At 42.5% G+C, this 21,427-nt stretch overlaps 1 protein-coding gene across 1 annotated transcript; it reads left to right on the top strand.

Annotated features, from left to right (window-relative positions):
• Nucleotides 1–3,010: 3,010 nt before the first annotated feature.
• Nucleotides 3,011–21,257, top strand: LOC308081819 (uncharacterized protein; the record flags this gene model as incomplete). The annotated part of the gene is made up of 4 exons (XM_080423443.1): nucleotides 3,011–3,076; nucleotides 10,270–10,453; nucleotides 13,007–13,121; nucleotides 20,608–21,257. Exons 2-4 carry the CDS (start codon nucleotides 10,298–10,300, stop codon nucleotides 21,255–21,257), a joined length of 921 nt encoding a protein of 306 aa, XP_080279569.1. The 5' UTR covers nucleotides 3,011–3,076; nucleotides 10,270–10,297.
• Between the last annotated feature and the right edge of the window lie 170 nt (nucleotides 21,258–21,427).

Below are 21,427 nucleotides of genomic sequence, written 5' to 3'. Positions count from 1 at the left end.
TCAACAGCAACAAAAAATGTCCCAGAGCTACAAGTCCTCAGTGTGGCACTAGCCAATGCAACCTGAGCTTGTAGATTGGGTGGGTGTGTCAGTAGTTACTCATTCACAACAGCTGCTAATAATTGCGATGCTGTCCTCTGTATACAACACGCCTATTGCCTGTATTGTATCGATACTATCGAATGTTGTACTTACTTTAAATAAAATTCCTGGGAGCTGATATACAGTGTGCAGACTTTCCTTCCTCTCCTCAATGTACATTTCCCCCAAAATAATTAAGTATAATTACGTGAAATGGGCTGTAAACAGGAAATGCCTCGTTTGGGCATTTCCTGCTGAGAGCATTTTTTCTGGGAGGCGCTAAACACCTCACCTGATGACACTCAGTCGAGTTTCTGTGATTCTGATGGCAGAAGACTGGTGTAGTTAGGAATTATGCCACGGTACACCCAAGGTAGTCTTCTGATGCTATACCCTAGAGTGCACCACCATCTTTTGGCCAGTGTGTCATGCTATACCCTAGACTAGAGTGCATCGCCATCTTCTGGCCCCTGACGTTTGGAGCCAGTGTGACGTCGTCTGTTAAGGGGTCTATAGATATCAAATGGGGGTTCTTGAAATTAAAAAGGTTGAGAATCACTGGGTTAGGCCTACTGTAGAATATAGTTCATTAACATAAAATGCAGTAACTGTTTAAACAGGGCTTGGTTTAGAAGAGCCTATATTTTTGCGTTAAAATATTGAATAACATACATGTAAAAAGTTGTAAAGCTGTTATAGAGGATAGGGACTGGTGAGAGATATAGGCTACGATTCTTTCTCCCTCTTGGTGAGACATTTCAGGACTCTGGAAATATTTACAGTACAGCAGTGTACCCAACATCCAGATTCTGAGGGAACATTTGCCCAAAATAGCCGATCTACAAGCTCACAATACAATGCATCGCATTGCCACACGTTGTGAGCTTATAGATCTGCACTAATTCGTGCACACGCGCACACATTTATCTTTCAGTATTGTGGTTAGCTAGGAAGACACCGCCCACTTCACACAAGGTGTGATTTTTTGTATATATTTTTAATTTTTCATGCTTTTTTTTGTACCTAGTGGTATTTTTTCTCTGTATTTTTATGTAGATATTTGAACTGTTTGGTTGCTACTATATATGTCTATGAAATTAATTCAAGGACCCGTATTATAAATGTAACTGTGTTGTTTTACATTCTTTTGCCTAATCAAAATTTCAATCAAACACACACACACACACACACACACACACACACACACACACACACACACACACACACACACACACACACGCTGCTCATCCTCCACCACTAGAGGTCATCCTTGCCATGCAACCTAACACATCAACACAGTAAACCTTCAGTGACTATGACTATTGACAGTGTGTTTACAATGACATGTTCAGTATTCCCCTGGCTAAGACACTGACAAAATCATCAGTTTTGGGAGGAATGCAAACTCTGCAAGGAATGCAGGATTCACTTTTCTTACAGTCCTAAGCTGAAATATTAGAATTTTTCCACAGCTGTTACATGGCTTCCATAGCTGAATGGGAGAGGCCACCTGGGAATCAGAAGGTCCCCGGTTTTATGTCCCGGCCCCGCCCAATCTATATGTCAAAGTGTCCCTGAGCAAGACACTTAACCCTTAACTGGTTCCCAGGTGCTGCCCCCAGTGCTTCTATACTTAGGATGGGTTAAGGGCTGTTTGTCTGTATATCTGTCTGCCTGTCTGTGTCTACACAGAACAGGACATTACACAAAACTAGGGTGGCGCCGGCCTCTTCAAATGAAGCCTCTTCTCTTCTTCGTCCTTTTTGCATTCGCTGTTACCCTTGACAATATGGTACAAATGTCTCACAAAGCTCTCCCTAGTCTGATAGACCTACCAAAGAAGCCTATAGAACTGTCGATTTCGTTTTTATTTTTGGGCGGTGTAGCCGCCCCTATAAGTGGGGCACCTCATTAGTATTAGTTTCCTGCACTGTGATTGGCCCACTTTCCTGTACTGTGATTGGCTGACTATGATTATGCACTTCCAGTGAGCTTCCATCACTATGATGACCACTGTGATGACCACACCGCCCACTTCACACTGGGTGTGATTTTTGGGCGGTGAAACCGCCCCTATATGTGAGGTTTGGATATTTGCACACCAAATCCTGCGCTGTGATTGTCTATTCAGGACTGTGATTGGCTAGGGAAACATGACACATGTGCATAGCCCTATAAATAGGACCATAACTTTAAAAAAAACTTAAAGTTATGGTTTCTTCCATCACTTCTTCCATCACTTCTTCCATCACTGTGATGACCACTGTGACCACACCGCCCACTTCACACTGGGTGTGATTTTTATCTTATTCTCGGGATCCATAAACTCCTCTCAATTGCCTGTAGCTCACACCCCAAATCTGGGACCATTTGGTCTATGGCTCCCAGAGATATCAGTTATGTCCCGGACAGAGATTTCCTCGACAGACGTTTAGTTTGTTTTGTGAACAGGTGGCTTATAGTATGATGATGATATTGCTTTAGAATGAGATATTTTCAATGTTTTACTTGAAAACGAGAGGTTCTAAAACTAAATGGACTTGATTTTGAACTGCTTTTTGTGACAGACACAGATGCGGGCGTGCACAAATGCACGCACGCACGATAATCAATAGGCCTGATATCCTTTATATATTGCATATATTTTAACATATTTTCAGGTTATTGGTAAAACTGACAAATTAAGATACTTAATTTATAAATGAGTTGTTGAAAATGTAATGAAAATAAGTCATATAAAATCTGAAACATTGTGGTGAGAATAAATGAATGAACAGAAGTCCTGTGAAAGATAAAAAGGATCAGAGAATCTGTGATCTGCTTGTTGAGACTATTTGATCATTAGTCTCCCCTGCAGAGGAAAAGGAGGAGCTTACCAACACTTGGGTCTAATGCCAATGCTAATGCTAACAGCAGGACCATGAACAAGACTCTCGTCTGCGGTTTTGTTTACGTTTCGTAACTCTGGTGATTATTAATGTAGCTGCACTAAGCGGTGAGTCAAAGCTGTGTTTATTATTATTGTTCATTGGTTGATAATAATGTTTGTTTATGTATCTATTTATTGCTGCTCCCCGTTAGCCTTACGCTTTGATTTGGTTTATTTATCAAAGCTAGCAGCTACCTCTAGCATAGCTAGCAGAAGCTGCTAGCTTTGATAAAACTAGCTACCGCTAGCATGCTAGCAGAAGCTAGCTATGCTAGCGGTTGATTGATTGATTGATTGATTGATTGATGTACTTTTATTTAGTAAGACATGAGAATCACAGTACATGGAAGTACAAATTCACAATACAAGGTCTACTAAACTGGAAGACTCAGTTAAGCACGTAGCTTTTTTAAGATGAGAAACCCATGCACACAAATCATGATGACATATAGGAGACAGACAGATATAAACACTACTATACAGAATGTCATACAATCAGCTTTCAGGTTACTGGCATGAAGAGAGAAAAAAATATATACAAAAGAAGAAACTGAAAGAGGGGGGGGGTAGGGGGGGTAGGTTAAGACTTAGACAGGGGCCATTTTCGAATTGCAGCCTCCTGAAGGTGTATCTTTAGGGCAGTTTTGAAAGTGAGTAGGGTTTTACACTCCTTTACTCCTTTTGGTAGGGCATTCCACATTTTTGATGAATAGCATGAGAACGAGTTCATTCCCTTAGTTGAGCAAAATCTGGGTTGAACATGATTTGTGGAGCTGCCTCTGGTGTTATGATCATGGACTTCATTAACATTTTGGAAGTATTTTGACAAATACAGGGGGATCCCAATGTTGTGGTGTATCTTGAAGACCAGGCCCATAGCAAGTTGCTGTACTCTGTCCTCAACCCTAAGCCATCCAATCCTAGCAAAATGAGCAGGGGTTAGATGGGTTTTGTGATTGAGGCCAATAAGTAGCCTTACAAGTTTGTTTTGGGATGTTTGGAGCTTGTTTTTAAGGCCTTGGAGGTGTTGTGATACCATGAAGTGCATGCATAATCATAATGACCGTGAATGAGGGCCCCTGCAAGAATCTTCAGAGTATTCTTACTGACTAGACGATCAATCCTCCACAAATAGCGTGTTGTTTGGTTGACCTTTTTGATCACTTTTTCTGCGGTTTTGTTACCAGAGAGGTTTGCCTCCAAGATAGAGCCCAGGTAGGTAATTTCATCCTTTCTTTTGATGACATCATCACCCACTTTGATCGTGAAACTCTCTGCCTTGCTAAGGTTAGGACTGGACCCAAAGAGGAAGGATTCAGTTTTACCCAGGTGTAATGAAAGTTTGTTGTCAGAGAGCCAGATGCAGATCTTGTTGAGTTCAGAGGTGAGAGTTTTCTCAACCTGCAGCCTGTCCCTGTCCGAGACTAGCAGGGCCGAGTCATCTGCGAACAGGAACAGTTTGCAGTCGCAGGCTGAAGACATATCATTCACATATATCAGGAACAGTAAAGGTCCTAGTATACTTCCTTGAGGAACACCACAAGTCACAGGGAGGGGGGGGGACTGGGTGCCGTTTACTTCCACCACTTGCTCCCTCCCTTCCAGGTAGGATCTCATCCAGTTCACTGACGTATCATCAAAACCTATTGCTTTGAGCTTATTGATCATAATTGGGTGATTAACAGTGTCAAATGCCTTCTGGAGGTCCAGCATGACCATGCCGCAATATTTGCCCTTGTCGACATCTTGTTTGATAGAGTCGTTCAAATAGAGAAGGCATGTGTCAGTGGAGTGGTTTGTTCTGAAACCAGATTGGAATTTGTAGATTAGATTTTTCTCGGCAAGATACTTATCGACCTGTTCATAGACTATTTTTTTCCATGACTTTCGAGATGGAGCTAAGAATAGAAATAGGGCGGTAGTTGCCAGGGTCTAATTTGTTTCCTTTTTTGTACAGAGGGGTCACCCTTGCTTTTTTGAAATCGTTAGGGACCCTTCCCTGTATGATGGAGAGGTTTATTATGTGGGTAATGATTGGAGCAATGGAGGCGGCTGAATCTTTTAGAAATTTGGCGGGGATATTGTCGAGGCCTGTGGCTCTGTGTTGATGAAGAGCACTCAATTTTTTAAACACTGATGTATATTCCTGGTCGAAAGAGTGGCTGTATTAGTCTCCTGGAGAAGGGTTCAAGAAGGGAAGTTCCAGGCCAAGGTTTTCAGTTAGGTATCATTTTATTCCACCCAACAGGCAAGCTGCCAGGTTAAGGTCAGATTAGCAGAGCCCAGCATTTTCATACAAACACAATACTTATACTGTATACCTTTTGCCACAAGAGGAGGAGGCTAGGTGGCTAAGCCCAGCCCCTAATCCCAGTGGGCCTATCACACATCGAATACATGAATATTGAGGGTCGTGGCCGAACCCACTATTGAAATTCATTTGCATGTCTTCACACTGTACCAATTTTGTCTTGTCTCTATTTATCAAACTTTACTTTTGCACAAAACCTTGTTTAGTAATCCTTGTTCAACATCTCTTAAGCTTTATAATAAGACCACACACTTTATACTTTCATGTTTGCAAACAGTAGTTAGAAATCCAATGAGTCAACATAAGACAACAGTTACTTCAGACTGAATATTTTCCCTAAATGACATTTCTCTTTGTTAACAGCACAAGTCATAGTTATCAACACTTTAATCATTTCAACTACTCATTTAAAAGGCTCTTAGTATTGTGTACATAGTCTTACTCAACTTGACAGAGTTAAAGCCAAACTTAAAGTTCTTCTGTAGACATTCTGTCCTCTGTCACTATGCATTCACTGTCTGCGGTCAACACCCAGGAAGGAACAAAGGATATTTTAATCCATTTAAATTAAGACAAAAGAATGACTCTGTGGGTTCACGCAAGACGGGGGTAGCATTTCCTGGACTCCAGGGGGGCGAGCCTCAAACAGTCTGTATACACTAGGACAATAGTATTATAATCAACCACTTGGTAACAAAAGTTTTGGCTCAGCGACTTGTTTTGGGTTCACACTTAAAGCGGGGAGCTTCTGCTCCAGGACAAAGACCAGGATCTTAAAGGGTTGACTTGATCAACACATCAATAGCAAATTCAAATTGGAGGGAATTGTCAGGGGATCTTCCACTACCTGCCGCTCAGCTCCACATAATTCTGCATCTCAGTATGGGATATGATTTATTATATGGAACTTATGTTTGAACGGATACTTCAACACCTCTTCTGTTTTCACAGGGGAGAGTTTAAAATCATCTTTGCGTACACCCTGTTTTTCGTAAAATGAGTCAACATACTCTTCATCATAGCACCCAGAGTGAGGGGGTAGTTTTTCAACCAAATCTGAGGTTATGGTCGTGAAGAATATGTTGAGGATTTTACTCACTTCATGTTTGGATGTGGTGAGAGTGTCATTCACCTTGAGGCTTATGTTTGTAAACCTGATTTTCAATTTCTTGCTGCAGCCTAGTAGGTTGTTCAATAGCTTCCAAAGCTCTCGTGGTTTGCTTTGATTTTCCTAAATTTTGTCATCGAGGAAGCTTTTTTCTGCTAATAGGAGCATGCCATTAACCTTGTTTCTTAGCTTGTTTTTTTCTTTTTCAAGTTTAGCTACGTGGGATTCGAGACCTTTGTTAAAACATTTGGCGAGTTTGATCCTACCTTTATGAAACACTTTTTGTTTCTGACTTTCATGGCAGTAAGGATGTCCGAATTCATCCATGGTACCGAGCGGGTTTTGACCCTGATGGTTTTCATGGGAGCCACACTGTCCAAAATTTGAATGAATTTGGTTTTGAAACCAAGCCAAGATTCGTCTACCTGTGTGCTGTTTAGTACGTCGGACCAGTCCTGTTCCTCTAGCCTGTGATTTAAGTCCTCACTCTTATAGTTTTTGAGGTCTCTGATCGTGACTGATTTGTGGTAACCGGTCTTAGGTTTACGTTTCTTTCTGGTGCAGAAGATCATGTTATGATCAGATATGCCACAGGTAGAAACACCACTATTGAGGATCTTGTCCGTTGTTAGAATGAGATCTATGGTAGTTTGAGTGGAAACACACAGCCTTGTGGGCTGAGTGATCAGCTGGTGGAATGAGTGCCGATGACATAACCCCTTGAATGACTTATACACTGACGCTTCCTTACGGAGCATGTCTGTGTTAAAGTCACCAAGAAGTATTGTCTCCGCACATTCCACCTTAGCTAAACACTCCTCAAGTCTTTCATAGCAATCAGTCTGGTTAGGAGGTCTGTATATGGTACCGACTAGCACAGGTTTGGCATGTTTAAAAATGATCTCGACCCACACGGCTTCAATGGCTGCATCCTTCAGGTCTTCGCGAAGGATGCAGTCATTGTCATTATGTACATACATGCATACACCACCCCCATTTCTCCCATTAATGCTCCTATCATTTCTGAAGAGTTTGTAGTTTTCAATCTCAATCTCAGAGTCCTTTATCGTATGATCAAGTTTAGTTTCAGAGAAAGTTAAAATGTCAACCTTACCAACATAAAACATCTGCTTGATTTGTGTTAGCTTGTCTCCTACAAGGGAATTCACATTGAGGTGGATCATGTGCAAGCCTACACCGAACGATTTGCTCATTTGCTCAATGGAGAGATGTTTGTCCACTGATAGATCATGTTGAGGAGCAGTATCGGGGGGGGAGTGGGGTGTTGTGGTGTTAGCGTCCATCAAAGCATCTGTTCCGTCGTAGGCAACCAGCTGTGGGGTTGGGGGGGGATGGGTCGCGGGGGACCCAGCACGGCCTCTGCTCGGAGGCCGTGGGGGGGGGGGGGGGGGGGGTAGGTTAAGACTTAGACAGGGGCCATAAATTTGACAAAGGTTATAACCTTTGTCAAATTTGTCAAAATACTTCCAAAATGCTATAGCTGCTAGCTTTGATAAATAAACCAAATAAAAGCTTAATGTCCCACCTTATCATCAGCTTCTATTCTACTGCACTGAGCAGCAAACACACATTTAGACCAGTTGTCTGAATGTTAAGGCTTTTGCTTTGATAGGAATGTTTATAGCTAGCATCGTTAGCACAACAATGCTAGCTTTACAATGTGTTATCAGAGTCATAATGTTTGTAAGGGTGGATTCCATCAACACACTATGTTGTCATCAAGCTGTCATAATGTTGTTACTTTGGCCTTGTTTTTATGGAAAGTAGCTTCATTGTAAATATTGGTCGTTGCAGATTGTGTTTTTTGAACTTTTAAGTGTAGTTGTTTATTTGAGCTTGTTTCATAATGTTTAAACTTTTTATTTTGTTGATTGAATACTTTATTAACAGTTTACAGATTGTACAGAGGTACGGTTTACAATGATTGTTAAAAGGATAACACAAAAAGCCCTATAGGGGCTTGTTTCCATTGTGGTCCTGTGTATTCAATTCATTTAGATTCATTAAGATTAATCAGTGGTTCTCAAACATGTTCATGTCAAGGAAAGGACCCCCAATTTAACATGTATTTATACACAGACCCCCATCTGAATATATACACATTTTATTTTTAAAGATTTGTTGTTGAAATGAGCAGATCTACAAGCTCACAACGCAACAACCTTGAATATAACATTGAATTGACAAAATAGTAAATGTATAAATGTATAGAATAGTCAAATAGACAATGTATTTTTGTTTTATTATTATTATTTATATTTATTCATTAAGATTCATACCCACCAAAATAGTCATATTTGAACTGGGACCAAGCACTTAGAATTGTAGGCATTAAATGTAGTTTTACTCGGTTCCACAGATATATGCGAGGCGTTTTGAGCATGTAAATCGTCTATTTTATTTATTTTTGCCTCTTTCTTAGGTAATATTTGACAATTCGGCCAATGTTTGACTTTTTTTATAGTGTAGTTTGTTCATTACTTTTAAAGCAGTAATGGTCAAAAGTAATCAATGTGCAGATACCCTGTATAGACTTATGCTGTATGTTGGTTTGTTTACTGTTGAGTGAGAAAACAATGTTGCAGATTAAGCTAGTCACCCCCCCCCTCATTTGAGGACCCTCCTGGGGGTCGTGACCCACAGGTTGAGAACCACTGCTTTAATACCTCCAAACTTACATTACTTATTTGATTGGTTTAACTTTAACCTGTTTAAGAAAAAAAATAATAGGGGAATACACTAAGAAAGAAAAGAGACAAATATCATTATACTTGGGATGGCTCAGGGTAGAAGACAGGGTTAAGCAATTAAAAATGGGACTGATTTTCCAAGATAGTCCCTTAAAGAATGTGGATCACTGGCTTCCTTCAAATCAGGCCTGAAAATCCATCTTTCAGGAGACCAAAAGGGGTCCCATAGAAAGGTGATGGCATTAAGGGGTCCCATAGAAAGGTGATGGCATTAAGGGGTCCCATAGAAAGGTGATGGCATTAAGGGGTCCCATAGAAAGGTGATGGCATTAAGGGGTCCCATAGAAAGGTGATGGCATTAAGGGGTCCCATAGAAAGGTGATGGCATTAAAGGGTCCCATAGAAAGGTGATGGCATTAAGGGGTCCCATAGAAAGGTGATGGCATTAAGGGGTCCCATAGAAAAGTGATGGCATTCACTGCCGACTGTTTTTTGTTTTTTTTCCTCCCTTTTTCTTTTATATACATAAATTATATTTGTCTCCGCCAGGCCGAAAGGCATGGCCCAGACAATGTTTTCCGTCCATCCGTCCGTGTGTGGTTCCGTCTGTGAAGAGCTCATCTCCGGCACCGTTGGCTTGATCGCAGTGAAACTGTGCACACACACTCCATGGATGCCAGAGCAGAATCTCTGCCCACCAGGAGGCAGATCTTTGCAAAAAAATGTTGACAGTACTCCTACAGACTTTGTGCAAACTCAGATTTTTCATTTTCCATCCTGATTGGCTAAGATTGGCTTCCAAAGTTTGTAGGAGAGGTCCGTTTTGAACAAAATACCTCAAATGATGAACACAGCGACACCTGTGCTCCCAGGAGCACTTTTTCTAGTTTGTGTTATCCTTTTAGCTCAAATGTCGGACTGTAGGCCTACCTCGTGCTGTTTACATTTCTGTCTAAGTATTCAATCAATCAAAAAACGGTGTACTTACCTGTGGAAAGAAAATGGACATCGTTGTTGAAATGAAACATTGTAATCGTAGGCTACCTGTGTAACTTTGTGAAAATGCTACATTCTCTATGAAGCTGTCAGAGAGAAAGGCAGCAAGCGTATTGAAGTCTCCTCTTTTCAGGGCGTAACATTCTCAGCTGGTTGACAAGATGGAAGGAGCTGCATGGATGCATTGGGGGGTTGTGGAGACCAGAGAGACTGGCCTGGAGACGTTCACAGGGGGAGGAGGAGAACATAGTAGCACCCCCCATGGCCTGGAGGATCACAGTAATGGGAAAGTGGCTGGACATCCCAGTGAAACAGAGGTTAGTGGATTCAATGTGATCTCCTTTCTTTTGAAAAGGTTCACCTAGAATGACATGACCAACATAGCCTGGACACCAGGTTGAAAGTCTTCAGTGTTCAATTGTGCAACTCCATTTCTTTTAATTATGTGTGTGTGTGTGTGTGTGTGTGTGTGGGTGTGGGCGCATGTGTGTGCATCCAGAGAAGTGTCTGTATTATAGATAGCCTGCACCTTTGACCCTAGCCTAGAGGAAACTTTTATGACCACGGTAATTAAATACCAACCACTCCTACATATAATATCAGAGCTGGGCTATAGGTCTTATAGGTGCAGACTATTTGCCTTTATATTTGGCAGCCTAGGACATTATACCCACAGACTGGTTGTTAGAGGGTTTCAACAACTTGATGCCCAAAAAGGAGGCAAAAAGACTGTCAAAGTACTGATCTGTCTCTGCTATAATTGGCAGACGCTGCTACTTATACCCATAGAGTACTGAGTGACATGCTTATTGTAACACATATGCCATGTGAATGTAACCTTAAATCCAGCTTAGCGTTAGTTCAGGCACAGAAGTCAGGAGGTGTACAATGTTCGCTCACTCTCCCCCGGACACCCCCCCCCATTCATTCGCTAACAAGTTAATTCATACTTAAGACCCCTACACACTGTACGATATTTGACCCGATTTCACTGTCTGGGATATTTTTTGGTGATCGCCGACAAAACCACAGATCTCAATCAAGATCGGGCGTTCCTCGGCAAGGTGCTGCTCGTGCAGTGTGTAAGGTACTCCGAGAAGATCCACCCCGATAAAGTGTGGTCAGCAAGGGGTTCCCGACAACTTTTGAATAATATCCAGCATGTTGGATATTTGGGGCTGTCGGACCCGATTCTAGAGCCACGCTACAGGCTATGAGAGGCTATGAGAGCACATTACAGCCACGCACCCTGGCTAGTCCTCTTGCAGACTGTGTGTGTGTGTGTGTGTGTGTGTCTTGTATTGCACGTGTGTGTGTGTGTGTGTGTGTGTGTGTGTGTGTGTGTGTGTGTGTGTGTGTGTGTGTGTGTGTGTGTCTCGTATTGCACGTGTGTGTGTGTGTCGTATTACACGTATGTGTCTCTGAACAGTATTGCCAGATTTTGCGAGAGAAATAAGCAACCAGGTCTATGACAACAAGCCCAACAAAAGCGCATGAGCACTTTAAACCTATATACAAATAAAATAGCCGATCTACAAGCTCACAACCCGATGCAGCTATTTTCAAAGAAAAAAAACAACATTAGGAAACAAGGCCAAATAAGCAACTACACTTTAGAAATAAGCAAAAAAAAACGCAACCACCAATATTTTTTACAAGCAACTCGCTTATAATAAGCGGACACGGCAACACTGCTTCTGATCTGAATTGCACCGTGGTTGACTTTTTGAAGTCAGAGAGAGAGAGAGAGAGAGAAAGAGAGAGATACAAATAAATAGAGAACTATTTAATGTCAATCATTAGTGTCCTGTCTCGGTCTCGCGCATACATCACGGGAGCCTTTCACGTTTTCGTGAGACGTTTGGAATAAAAACAAATGTATGTATTGGGTCGGGATCACATCGTGGTGAAATATCTTGCAATGAGTGAACCCCTGTCGCCGACCAATCAATCGTGCGAGAACCACAACGATATATACAGCACAATTTCAAGAGAGAAACTCGTGTAATGTGAAATGCTTAACGATCTGTTTACTCGCCGACCATTTCAAATGTCGGGCAGTGTGTAGGGGCCCTTACACCCACAAATCAGTCTGTCTCTCCACGTTCAACCTCACTTCATTCTCATTCGCTACAATTTAACTCACACACGCCTTCATTCCCACAGTGCATCTCAGGAGGTCTTTTTAAGCAGACCAACATCTCTGTTCATTCTACCCGCTCATCATTGTTTTGATTTATTGATTGAATACTTTATTAACAGTTTGCCAAAGAAAAACACAGGAAAGTACAGGTCTGCTAAGAGGATTAAACCCAACAAAGCACTATGGCCTGTTTCCATTGAGGTCCTTTGTACTCAATTCATCGAAAAAGCTTCGTTCTGCAGCTGTCAGCGTTCAGACGCCCTCCACCACCCTGGCCTCCTCCCTGTGGCATTTAGTTTCCATATTAATGTATGATTCTTTGGATTGTACTGTGATCTGTGGTATCTTAACTGTGCATTGAAAGGTTCAATGTTATGTTCATTTAGTAACTGTATTTTAGGCTCTACTTTGGGGGCTTTGTGATCTCAGATTCTGTGTCATGCTTGTACAGGTAATCTATAGAATCACAGGAGCAGAGTCACACCGCCAAACTGAATGCAATAACATTGCAAGAAATGGTAAATGTCCTTGTATTCTCTCCTTTATGTGGACATGGATACTGTGTGTGTGTGTGTGTGTGTGTGTGTGTGTGTGTGTGTGTGTGTGTGTGTGTGTGTGTGTGTGTGTGTGTGTGTGTGTGTGTGTGTGTGTGTGTGTGTGTGTGTGTGTGTGTGTGTGTGTGTGTGTGTGTGTGTGTGTGTGCGTGCGCGCGCGCGTTATAAAGCAGATGTCTACCAGTGATGTCCATCTAGCAGCCCTGAGTCAGGACCTGAGCTCTGCTGCCCCCTGGAGGACTGCTGCCTATATGACTCCCATCCACTGCACTGACTCTGAGACAGGCTGTGAGAGACATACACACACACACACACACACACACACACACAGACACATGCCTTTTGCTTTTTGAGGCCCTGTAAAGTTGAATCCAGACTTTGTCAAGAGCAGAGTACATCCAAGGAGGTCTGCGCTCAAGCCAAGGACGCCATAAAAAGTTTAACAAAATAAATAGAGAATTTTATTTATTCGAACAGCTGGTCAACATTTTATCCTGCTAAACATTAAACACATTTAGACCTGAGGCCCATTCTAAAAACGCCTTCTAAATCCTGACCTGAGTTTTCTTAAAAACTGTTATCCAAAAATTACAAAAATATATGTTGCTATATACTTTACATGGCTTGAAAGGTATACGTTACAAATAGGGGTTCCCGCCCTAAATGGGTTAAACACATTTCTGCCTCGCTGTCACAAGTTGAGGATAATGTCCATGTATATGACAGACTGAGCACTATGGTGTAACGCAGTGTTTATCAACCCTGGCAAACGGCCCATTTTTGTGCCGGGAGTACTGCTACGGTGTTCCGCGCCGTTTTAAGAAGGTGTGAATTTTGTTTTATTAGTTACATGAATGTTTGGGCTGGGATGCTTTCCAGCAGGGGCGTCGATATATAACCGGAAAACTCGTCCCAAAACACGCTCGCCCCCATTTCTTTTCGCGGACCAGCGGTTCTTGTATTCTTGTGTTTGTTTTACTGAGGATAAGGTTAGAAATAAGTTTACGGTTAGCCATATTATTAGTTTTACGTATACGTTACACTGTAACGTATACAAGTGATTGGAACTTGATCGGGCTGAATTTGATCATTAACGATCAACATTTAATGTCTGACCAGATCCATAGTTTCACATTGGAATGGAGATGCTTTACTCCGTGCCGATTAGGCTTTACACTGGGTTCAGAACTTGATCGGGCTGAATTTGATCATTAACGATCAACATTTAATGTCTGACCAGATCCATAGTTTCACATTGGAATGGAGATGCTTTACTCCGTGCCGATTAGGCTTTACACTGGGTTTTATGAGCTTAGTAAACCTTTTCATAAAGACTTTTTCTTTTTCAATCGCTAGTTTCAAGTCTGGGTATGCTTGTGATTGGGTTCTACTGAAGACCCACCCCTCGCTCCTCTTTACACCAATAGCACACTGGTTGCAGTCAGTTGAACTCGTAGCCATTTTTTCCCCGTAGGGCTCTAGTGTGGAGGGACAAAATGAGAGCTTTTGAGCTCGTAGATCAGCAATTTCTGGCAAATACAGATTGATTGATTGATTGAATACTGTATTTAGAAAGACATGGTAAAAGTACATGGAAGTACAATTCACAATACAAGGTCCTCTAAACTGGATTGCTCATAAAAGCACTTGGCTTATTTAAAATGAGATCCCTGTGCACTCAAATCATGATGACATTTAAGAAGACATACAAATATACACTACTATACAGAACGTCATACAATCAGCTTACAGGTTACTGGTATGAAAAACAAGAAATATGTACAATAGACAGTTTTAGGAGGAGGGGAGGGGGGGGGTGGGTAGGTTAAGACTTTGACAGGGGCCAATTTGGAATTCCTGAAGGTGATTCTTTAGGGCAGTTTTGAACGTGAGTAGGGTTTTACACTCCTTTACTCCTTTGGGTAGGGCATTCCACATTTTTGTTGAATAGCATGAGAAAGAGTTGAAAGAGAGAGAGAGTGCCAAATCTGGGTTGAACATGATCAGTGGAGCTGCCTCTGGTGTTATGATTGTGGACTTCATTTATGTTTTGGAAGTATTTTGACAAATACAGTAGACCAGGCCCATAGCAAGTTGCCGTACTCTGTCCTCAACCCTGAGCCATCCAACCCTAGCAAAGTGAGCAGGGGTTAAGACCTCTACACACTGTACGATATTTGAAATGGTCGGCGAGTGAACAGATCGTTAAAGTAATACTTGGTAACTTTTTCAACAAAACTAAAGTTAAATTGTATATCTTTTGTGAGTGGCAAAAGTTTCACAACACCCACTCCATGAATTTCACCCCCGAAAGCCTTTTATACATATATTTTCTATTGAACGGTGATAGGGGTGTCTTTCCCGCGAAAATGACGTCATCTGGCCGGAAAACGGAAGCGGAAATGCACCGGTTTCCTGTTTGGCCAGGAACTACCGCACCGGTTTCCTGTTTGGCCAGGAACTACCGCGCTAATAACAAAAGGGAAACTCAATTTCCTGGGAATTCTGGGTAACAGAGGAATAAACGAACGGCCTGCAGTGACGGTAATGACCAGCAGAGGCTGCTAAAAATCGTTATTTGTGGACCTGAATTGTATAACTTTAAGCATTTCACATTGCATGAGTTTCTCTCTTGAAATCGGGCTAAATATATCGTTGTGATTCTCGCACGATTGATTGGTCGGCGACAGGGGTTCACTGATTAGATATTTCACCACGATGTGATCCCGACCCAATACATACATTTGTTTTTATTCCAAACGTCTCACGAAAACGTGAAAGGCTCCCGTGATATATGCGCGAGACCAAGACAGGACGCGAATGATTGACATTAAATAATTCTCAATTTCTCTGTATTTCTCTCTCTCTCCCTCTCTGAAACAAACGTTTCAAAAGTCAACCAGAGTCCAATTCAGATCAGAAGCAGTGTTGCCGTGTCCGCTTATTATAAGCGAGTTGCTTGTAAAAAATATTGGTGGTTGCGTTTCTTTTTAGCTTATTTCCAACGTGTAATTGCTTATTTGGCTTTATTTCTTGATGTTGCTTTTTTTCTTTGAAAATAGTTGCGACCCGTTGTGAGCTTGTAGATAGGCTATTTTATTTGTATATAGGTTTAAAGTGCTCATGCAGCCTATAGTCGCTTTTGTTGGGCTTGTTTTCATAGACCTGGTTGCTTATTTCTCGCGCAAAACCTGGCAATACTGTTCAGAGATACGTGCGTCACACACACACACACACAAAAACACACACACACACACACACACACACACACAGCTCTCTCTCTGTCCGCAAGCCCTATTCCTCTCTAATAATAAACAGCCCCATCGTCGTGCAGGCTCGCTCACTCTATCAATCTGTTTATCATGTTTAACTAATACAGGACTGGACTGTCTGTACGGTAATATTGCGGTTCTATGCGGGAGAAGCCACGGTGCGTCTCTGTTGTAGTAGACTCAACAGTGAATCATGCTGATAATAAAATAGTTTTCCCACCAGCTACCTCGCTGGCTGGTACTGAGCTCTGATTGGCTGTAGCACGGCTCTCAACGGGTCCAACAAACCCAAATATCCAACATGCTAGAAAAGTTAAAATTATCGGGAACCGCTCGCAGAGCGCAATTTATCGGGGTGTTTCTTCTCGGAGTACCTTACACACTGCACGATCAACACCTCGCCGAGGAACGCCCGATCTGGACTGAGATCGGTGGTTTTGTCGGCGATCACCAAAACATATCCCCGAGAGCCAAATCGGGTCAAATATCGTACAGTGTGTAGAGGTCTTTAGATGGGTTGTATGATTGAGGCCAAGAAGTAGCCTTACCAGTTTGTTTTGGGATGTCTGGAGCCTTGTTTTTAAGGCCTTAGTGATACCATGAGAAGCATGCATAGTCGAAATGACAATGGATGAGGGCCCCTGCGAGAATCTTCAGGGTATTCTTACTGACTAGAAAGTTGATCCTGTTCAGAAAACGTGTTCTTTGATTGACCTTTTTGATGACTCTTTCTACCATCTTATCACTGGAGAGGTTTGCCTCCAAGATGGAACCTATTCAATTTTTCAATTCAATTTTATTAGAGTGTCAAATCACAACAAGTTGTCTCAAGACACTTTACATGTAGAGAAGAGACCTGACATCCCACCCTGAGCAAGCAATTTTGCGACAGTGGCAACGGAAAACTCCCTCTTAACTGGAAGAAACGTCAGGCAGACCCTAGGCTCTAGGGTGGCGGCCTTCTGCCTCGACCGTGTCGGGGGAAAGAAGAGAGAGAGAGGGAGAGACAGACAGAGGAGAGACAGAAAGAGATACAGTGCAAGTAGTAACAATAACAATAGTAACAAATATAATAGTGTAAGATAGTATATGATAATATAATATAGTACAGCAATAGTGTGTATGCAGTATATAATGGTATAATAAAAGAATGTTAAGATAATATACAGTATAGTGTAGTGGTATAGTGTAATGTAGTAGAAATCCACGGTCGTGCTCCATGAAGAGGCCCGGTCCGCAGTCACAGTATTGAGCCGCAGCCGGGGGTCCATGGACCTGCGACGTGGGAAATAAAAGAAACTCCGGGGAGGTGGGGTGGGCGAAAGGGCCTCTCTGTGTGGAGTTTGCATGTTCTCCCCGTGTCTCCTAGGGTAGTTAATACCCTCACAAAAACATGTAGTAATCCTGGTCACTATACCGCCTCCTCCATGACAGCCGGGGCGCCTGATGGAGGGGAAGGGAACTGGTTGGAATAACGTGTTCCTTCCACGCGCTACGTCCAACCAGGGAAACTCCCCCCTGTCAGGTGACAAGAAGGTCAGTTGGCTCTCATGCATTGAAGGAAGCATGAGCTCGGCCCTGGCCTCCCTACTGTGGGGGACTGGTGTAGTGCTGGTGTAGGGCTGGTATAGCGCCCAGGATCACTTAGGAAATTGGCACCGGGTGAAAAAAATGGGTTACAAAAATCGCGGGATAAAAAAAAATAAAAAAAATAAACTCCGGGGAGCGGGTCCCCGGTTGTAGAATTAGTGGCAGGCCTTACTAGAGCGTGAATCCGTACAGGGTTAATTACGATTGTACCAATGGGACACAAACCCACACAACCAAAGGGAGGATGAGAAAAGAGAGGACGAGAGGAGAGAGGAAAAGGGGGGGGTGGTGGGGAGGGGGAGGTGGGGTGGGGAGGGGGGGGGGGAGAGGATGACTATAGGGTGACTGAGTCTATACACTTCGGCTATAGGCTTTATCATAGAGAAAGGTTTTTAGTCTAGTCTTAAATTTACAGAGTGTGTCTGCTTCACGGACTGAGACTGGGAGAAGGTTCCACAGCTGAGGTGCCTGAAACTTAAATGCTCTGCCTCCTGTTCAAATTTTTTGGGGGTTTCCTGGAGCCGTAAGCATTTTTTGTCTCCGCCGGAGGCGGAGAGTATGTTTTCGCTTCGTCCCGCCGTGTGTTCACCTCCCTCCTAGCCAAGCTAACATTGGTCAAGCTCCACGTGACACGTGTCAATATGTTGACACCAATGCCTTTGATTGGCTAGAGGGACGCATGACGAAATAAAATCCTATAAATAGGTGTGTCACTTCAAAAAGCCATTTATGTTTTTGAAGTGAGGTAAGACAGGATCAATCAGTCTTGATTGGAACAGTACCTTCCAGTACAGATCACCCGTCCGTGCGTGTGTGTGTCCCTCTGAGAACACCTAACATTGGTCAAGCAAAGGCGCAGAAGGCCAAAGCTAAGAAAGCATACTCATCTACAACAGTAACACAGAAGAGGACTATAGAGTTGAATTGATCCCACAACAAGGCCGAAGTCTTAATACTGTAACAATTGGCCACCTTGATCAAATACATTATGTAGCACTAGAGAAAACTGACATAGATCAAACACACCAATCAACTGCTGAAACTGTTCAAGACAATGAAGATGAAGAAGACAGACAAGCATTTGAACAAACCAGTCAATTACGGCGACTCCCATATGACACATTGCTTCAAGAAGAACATTTTTTAGATGCAGACACTACATATTCAGTCGCCCCTGCAGAACACCAAAAACCACGCGCATTCTACCAAGACGACCCGTTCTACCAAGACGACCCGTGCTATTAAAATAGCACGGGTCTGCTGGCGGAGACTTGTGCTCCGAGGAGCACATTTTCTAGTTCATACTGTGGACGCAATGGTGTTCTGGCTGGTTTATAGGGCTCGATGAGTTCTTTGAGATATACTGGTGCCTGTCCATTGAGAGCCTTGTATGTGAGGAGGAGAACTTTAAACTCTATTCTGTATTTAACCGGGAGCCAGTGCAAAGAGGCCAACGAAGGAGTGATATGATCTCTTCTTCTGGTTCCTGTCAGTATGCGCGCAGCGGCATTTTGGACTAGCTGCAGGCTATTTAGGGACTTACTTGGGCAGCCTGATAATAAAGCGTTGCAATAATCCAGCCTAGAAGTAACAAATGCGTGAACACGTTTTTCTGCATCATTTTGGGACAGAATGTGCCTAACTTTTGCAATATTACGCAGGTGAAAAAAGGCATTTCTTGAAATTTGTTTTATGTGGGACTGAAAGGACATATCTTGGTCAAACGTGACTCCCAGATTCTTTACAGTGGCCCTGGAGGTCAAGGTAATACCATCTAGGGTAAAATTCTTATCGGCTAATTTATCTCTGAGGTGCTTAGGGCCAAGTACAATAACTTCAGTTTTGTCCGAGTTGAGGAGTAGGTAATTACGGGTCATCCAACTCTTGATGTCTATAAGACATGCTTGAAGTTTAGCCAGTTGATCTGTTTCATCTGGCTTCATCGATAGATATAATTGTGTATCATCTGCATAACAGTGGAAATTTATAGAGTGTTTCCTAATTATCTCACCTAAAGGAAGCATATATAGAGTAAATAGTATTGGTCCAAGTACAGAGCCTTGTGGGACTCCGTATTTAACCTTTTCGCGTAATGAGGGTGTATCGTTAACGTTTACAAATTGAAATCTGTCAGACAGATAGGACTCAAACCAGTTCAATGCAGCACCCTTAACCTAGGTAGGTAATTTCCTCCTTTCTTGTGATAACATTGTCACCCGCTTTGATTGTGAAGCTCTCAGCCTTGTTAAGGTTAACACTAGACCCAAAGAGAATGGATTCAGTTTTACCCAGGTTTAATGATAGGTTGTTGTCAGAGAGCTAGATGCGGATCGTATTGAGTTCAGAGCTGAGAGATTTTTCAACCTGCAGCCTGTCCCTGTCCGAGACCAGCAGAGCCGAGTCATCTGCGAACAGGAACAGGTTGCAGTCGCAAGCTGATGTGTGATGGTGTAGAGAGCGAAAACATTAGCTTCTGTAAAGTCCACACTATTCAAAGCTTTTTGCACACCTATGTATACTGCCCACTTGTGGCGGTGCTACAGAAAGAGTAGTATGCAGAGACTCAATGTGGCTTATAATGATGGCATGAGACTGCTGCTAAAAGACAGGGAAGCACCATCATCCAGCAACGGCTGCCGACCGGGACGGAGAAAAACACGTTTATAAAACAAGTGACCAAAGATAAAACCGAGAGCTGGATTAAGAAATTCCTGTCACCATAGTAAGCACCATGGAATACAGGGAAGCACCATAGGAATAACAATTACTGATGCACATGTGTTTTCCACTGTCGCTTTACAAAAATGTAAAAATCATTACAAAAAAATGCAATCAGTAGAAGAATAATTCTGATACAATCAGAAAATACATTTAGTTCTTCTCTGCTGACATGACCTCTCTCCTCCTTCTAGGTCTCTCACTCCTTCCTGTGTGCAAAGAGGAGGTTTCCCCTGAACAGCAGGAGAGGAGTCCCAGTCTGGTCCCGGTGAAACTAGAACCTCCACAGATTAAAGAGGAGCAGGAGGAGAGGAGTCCTAGTCTGGTCCAGGTGAAACTAGAACCTCCAGAGATTAAAGAGGAACAGCAGGAGAGGAGTCCCAGTCTGGTCCAGGTGAAACTAGAACCTCCACAGATTAAAGAGGAACAGCAGGAGGAGTTACTTCAAAGACCAGAGGAGGCTGCAGGGTCATCGTTGACATTACTAGTAGTGAAAAGTGAAGATGATAATGAAAACAGAGAGACAGAGCCTCTAGCCAGCACATCTACTGAACACATGAAAACACAAGCTGATGTAGAGGACTGTGGAACATCACAACCAACTATTGATGACCAGCTCCTTTCTTCACACTGTTCTGAATCTGACATTACTGAGGACAGTGATGACTGGCCTTCACACTGTTCTGAATCTGATACTGAAGACAGTGATGAGTGGAAGCCCAGTAAACAGCAGTCTGCTTTAAAAACACTGAAATCACACAAGACACAACGTGTGGAAGGAAAAAGATTGTCTTTGAGCAACAAGTTTTCTCAGAACATGAAATCGTCTGCTATTTTCAAATAGCTTATAGGTATAAAATAGGGCTAAAGTGGTTAATGTATGTTTCATAATGATTTATATCTGCAAAGTAACTAGTAACTAAACATTTCAAATAATTGTTGTGGAGTAAAAGTATAGACAATTGGAAATACTCCAGTAAAGTAAAAGTACCTCAAAATTGTACTTAAGTACAA

This window comes from Gymnoscopelus braueri (assembly GCF_963280865.1).
Source record: "Gymnoscopelus braueri genome assembly, chromosome: 3".
Classification (NCBI taxonomy): domain Eukaryota; kingdom Metazoa; phylum Chordata; class Actinopteri; order Myctophiformes; family Myctophidae; genus Gymnoscopelus; species Gymnoscopelus braueri.
Note: the sequence above shows the minus strand (reverse complement) of the source record. Positions and strands in the feature narration are given on the sequence as shown.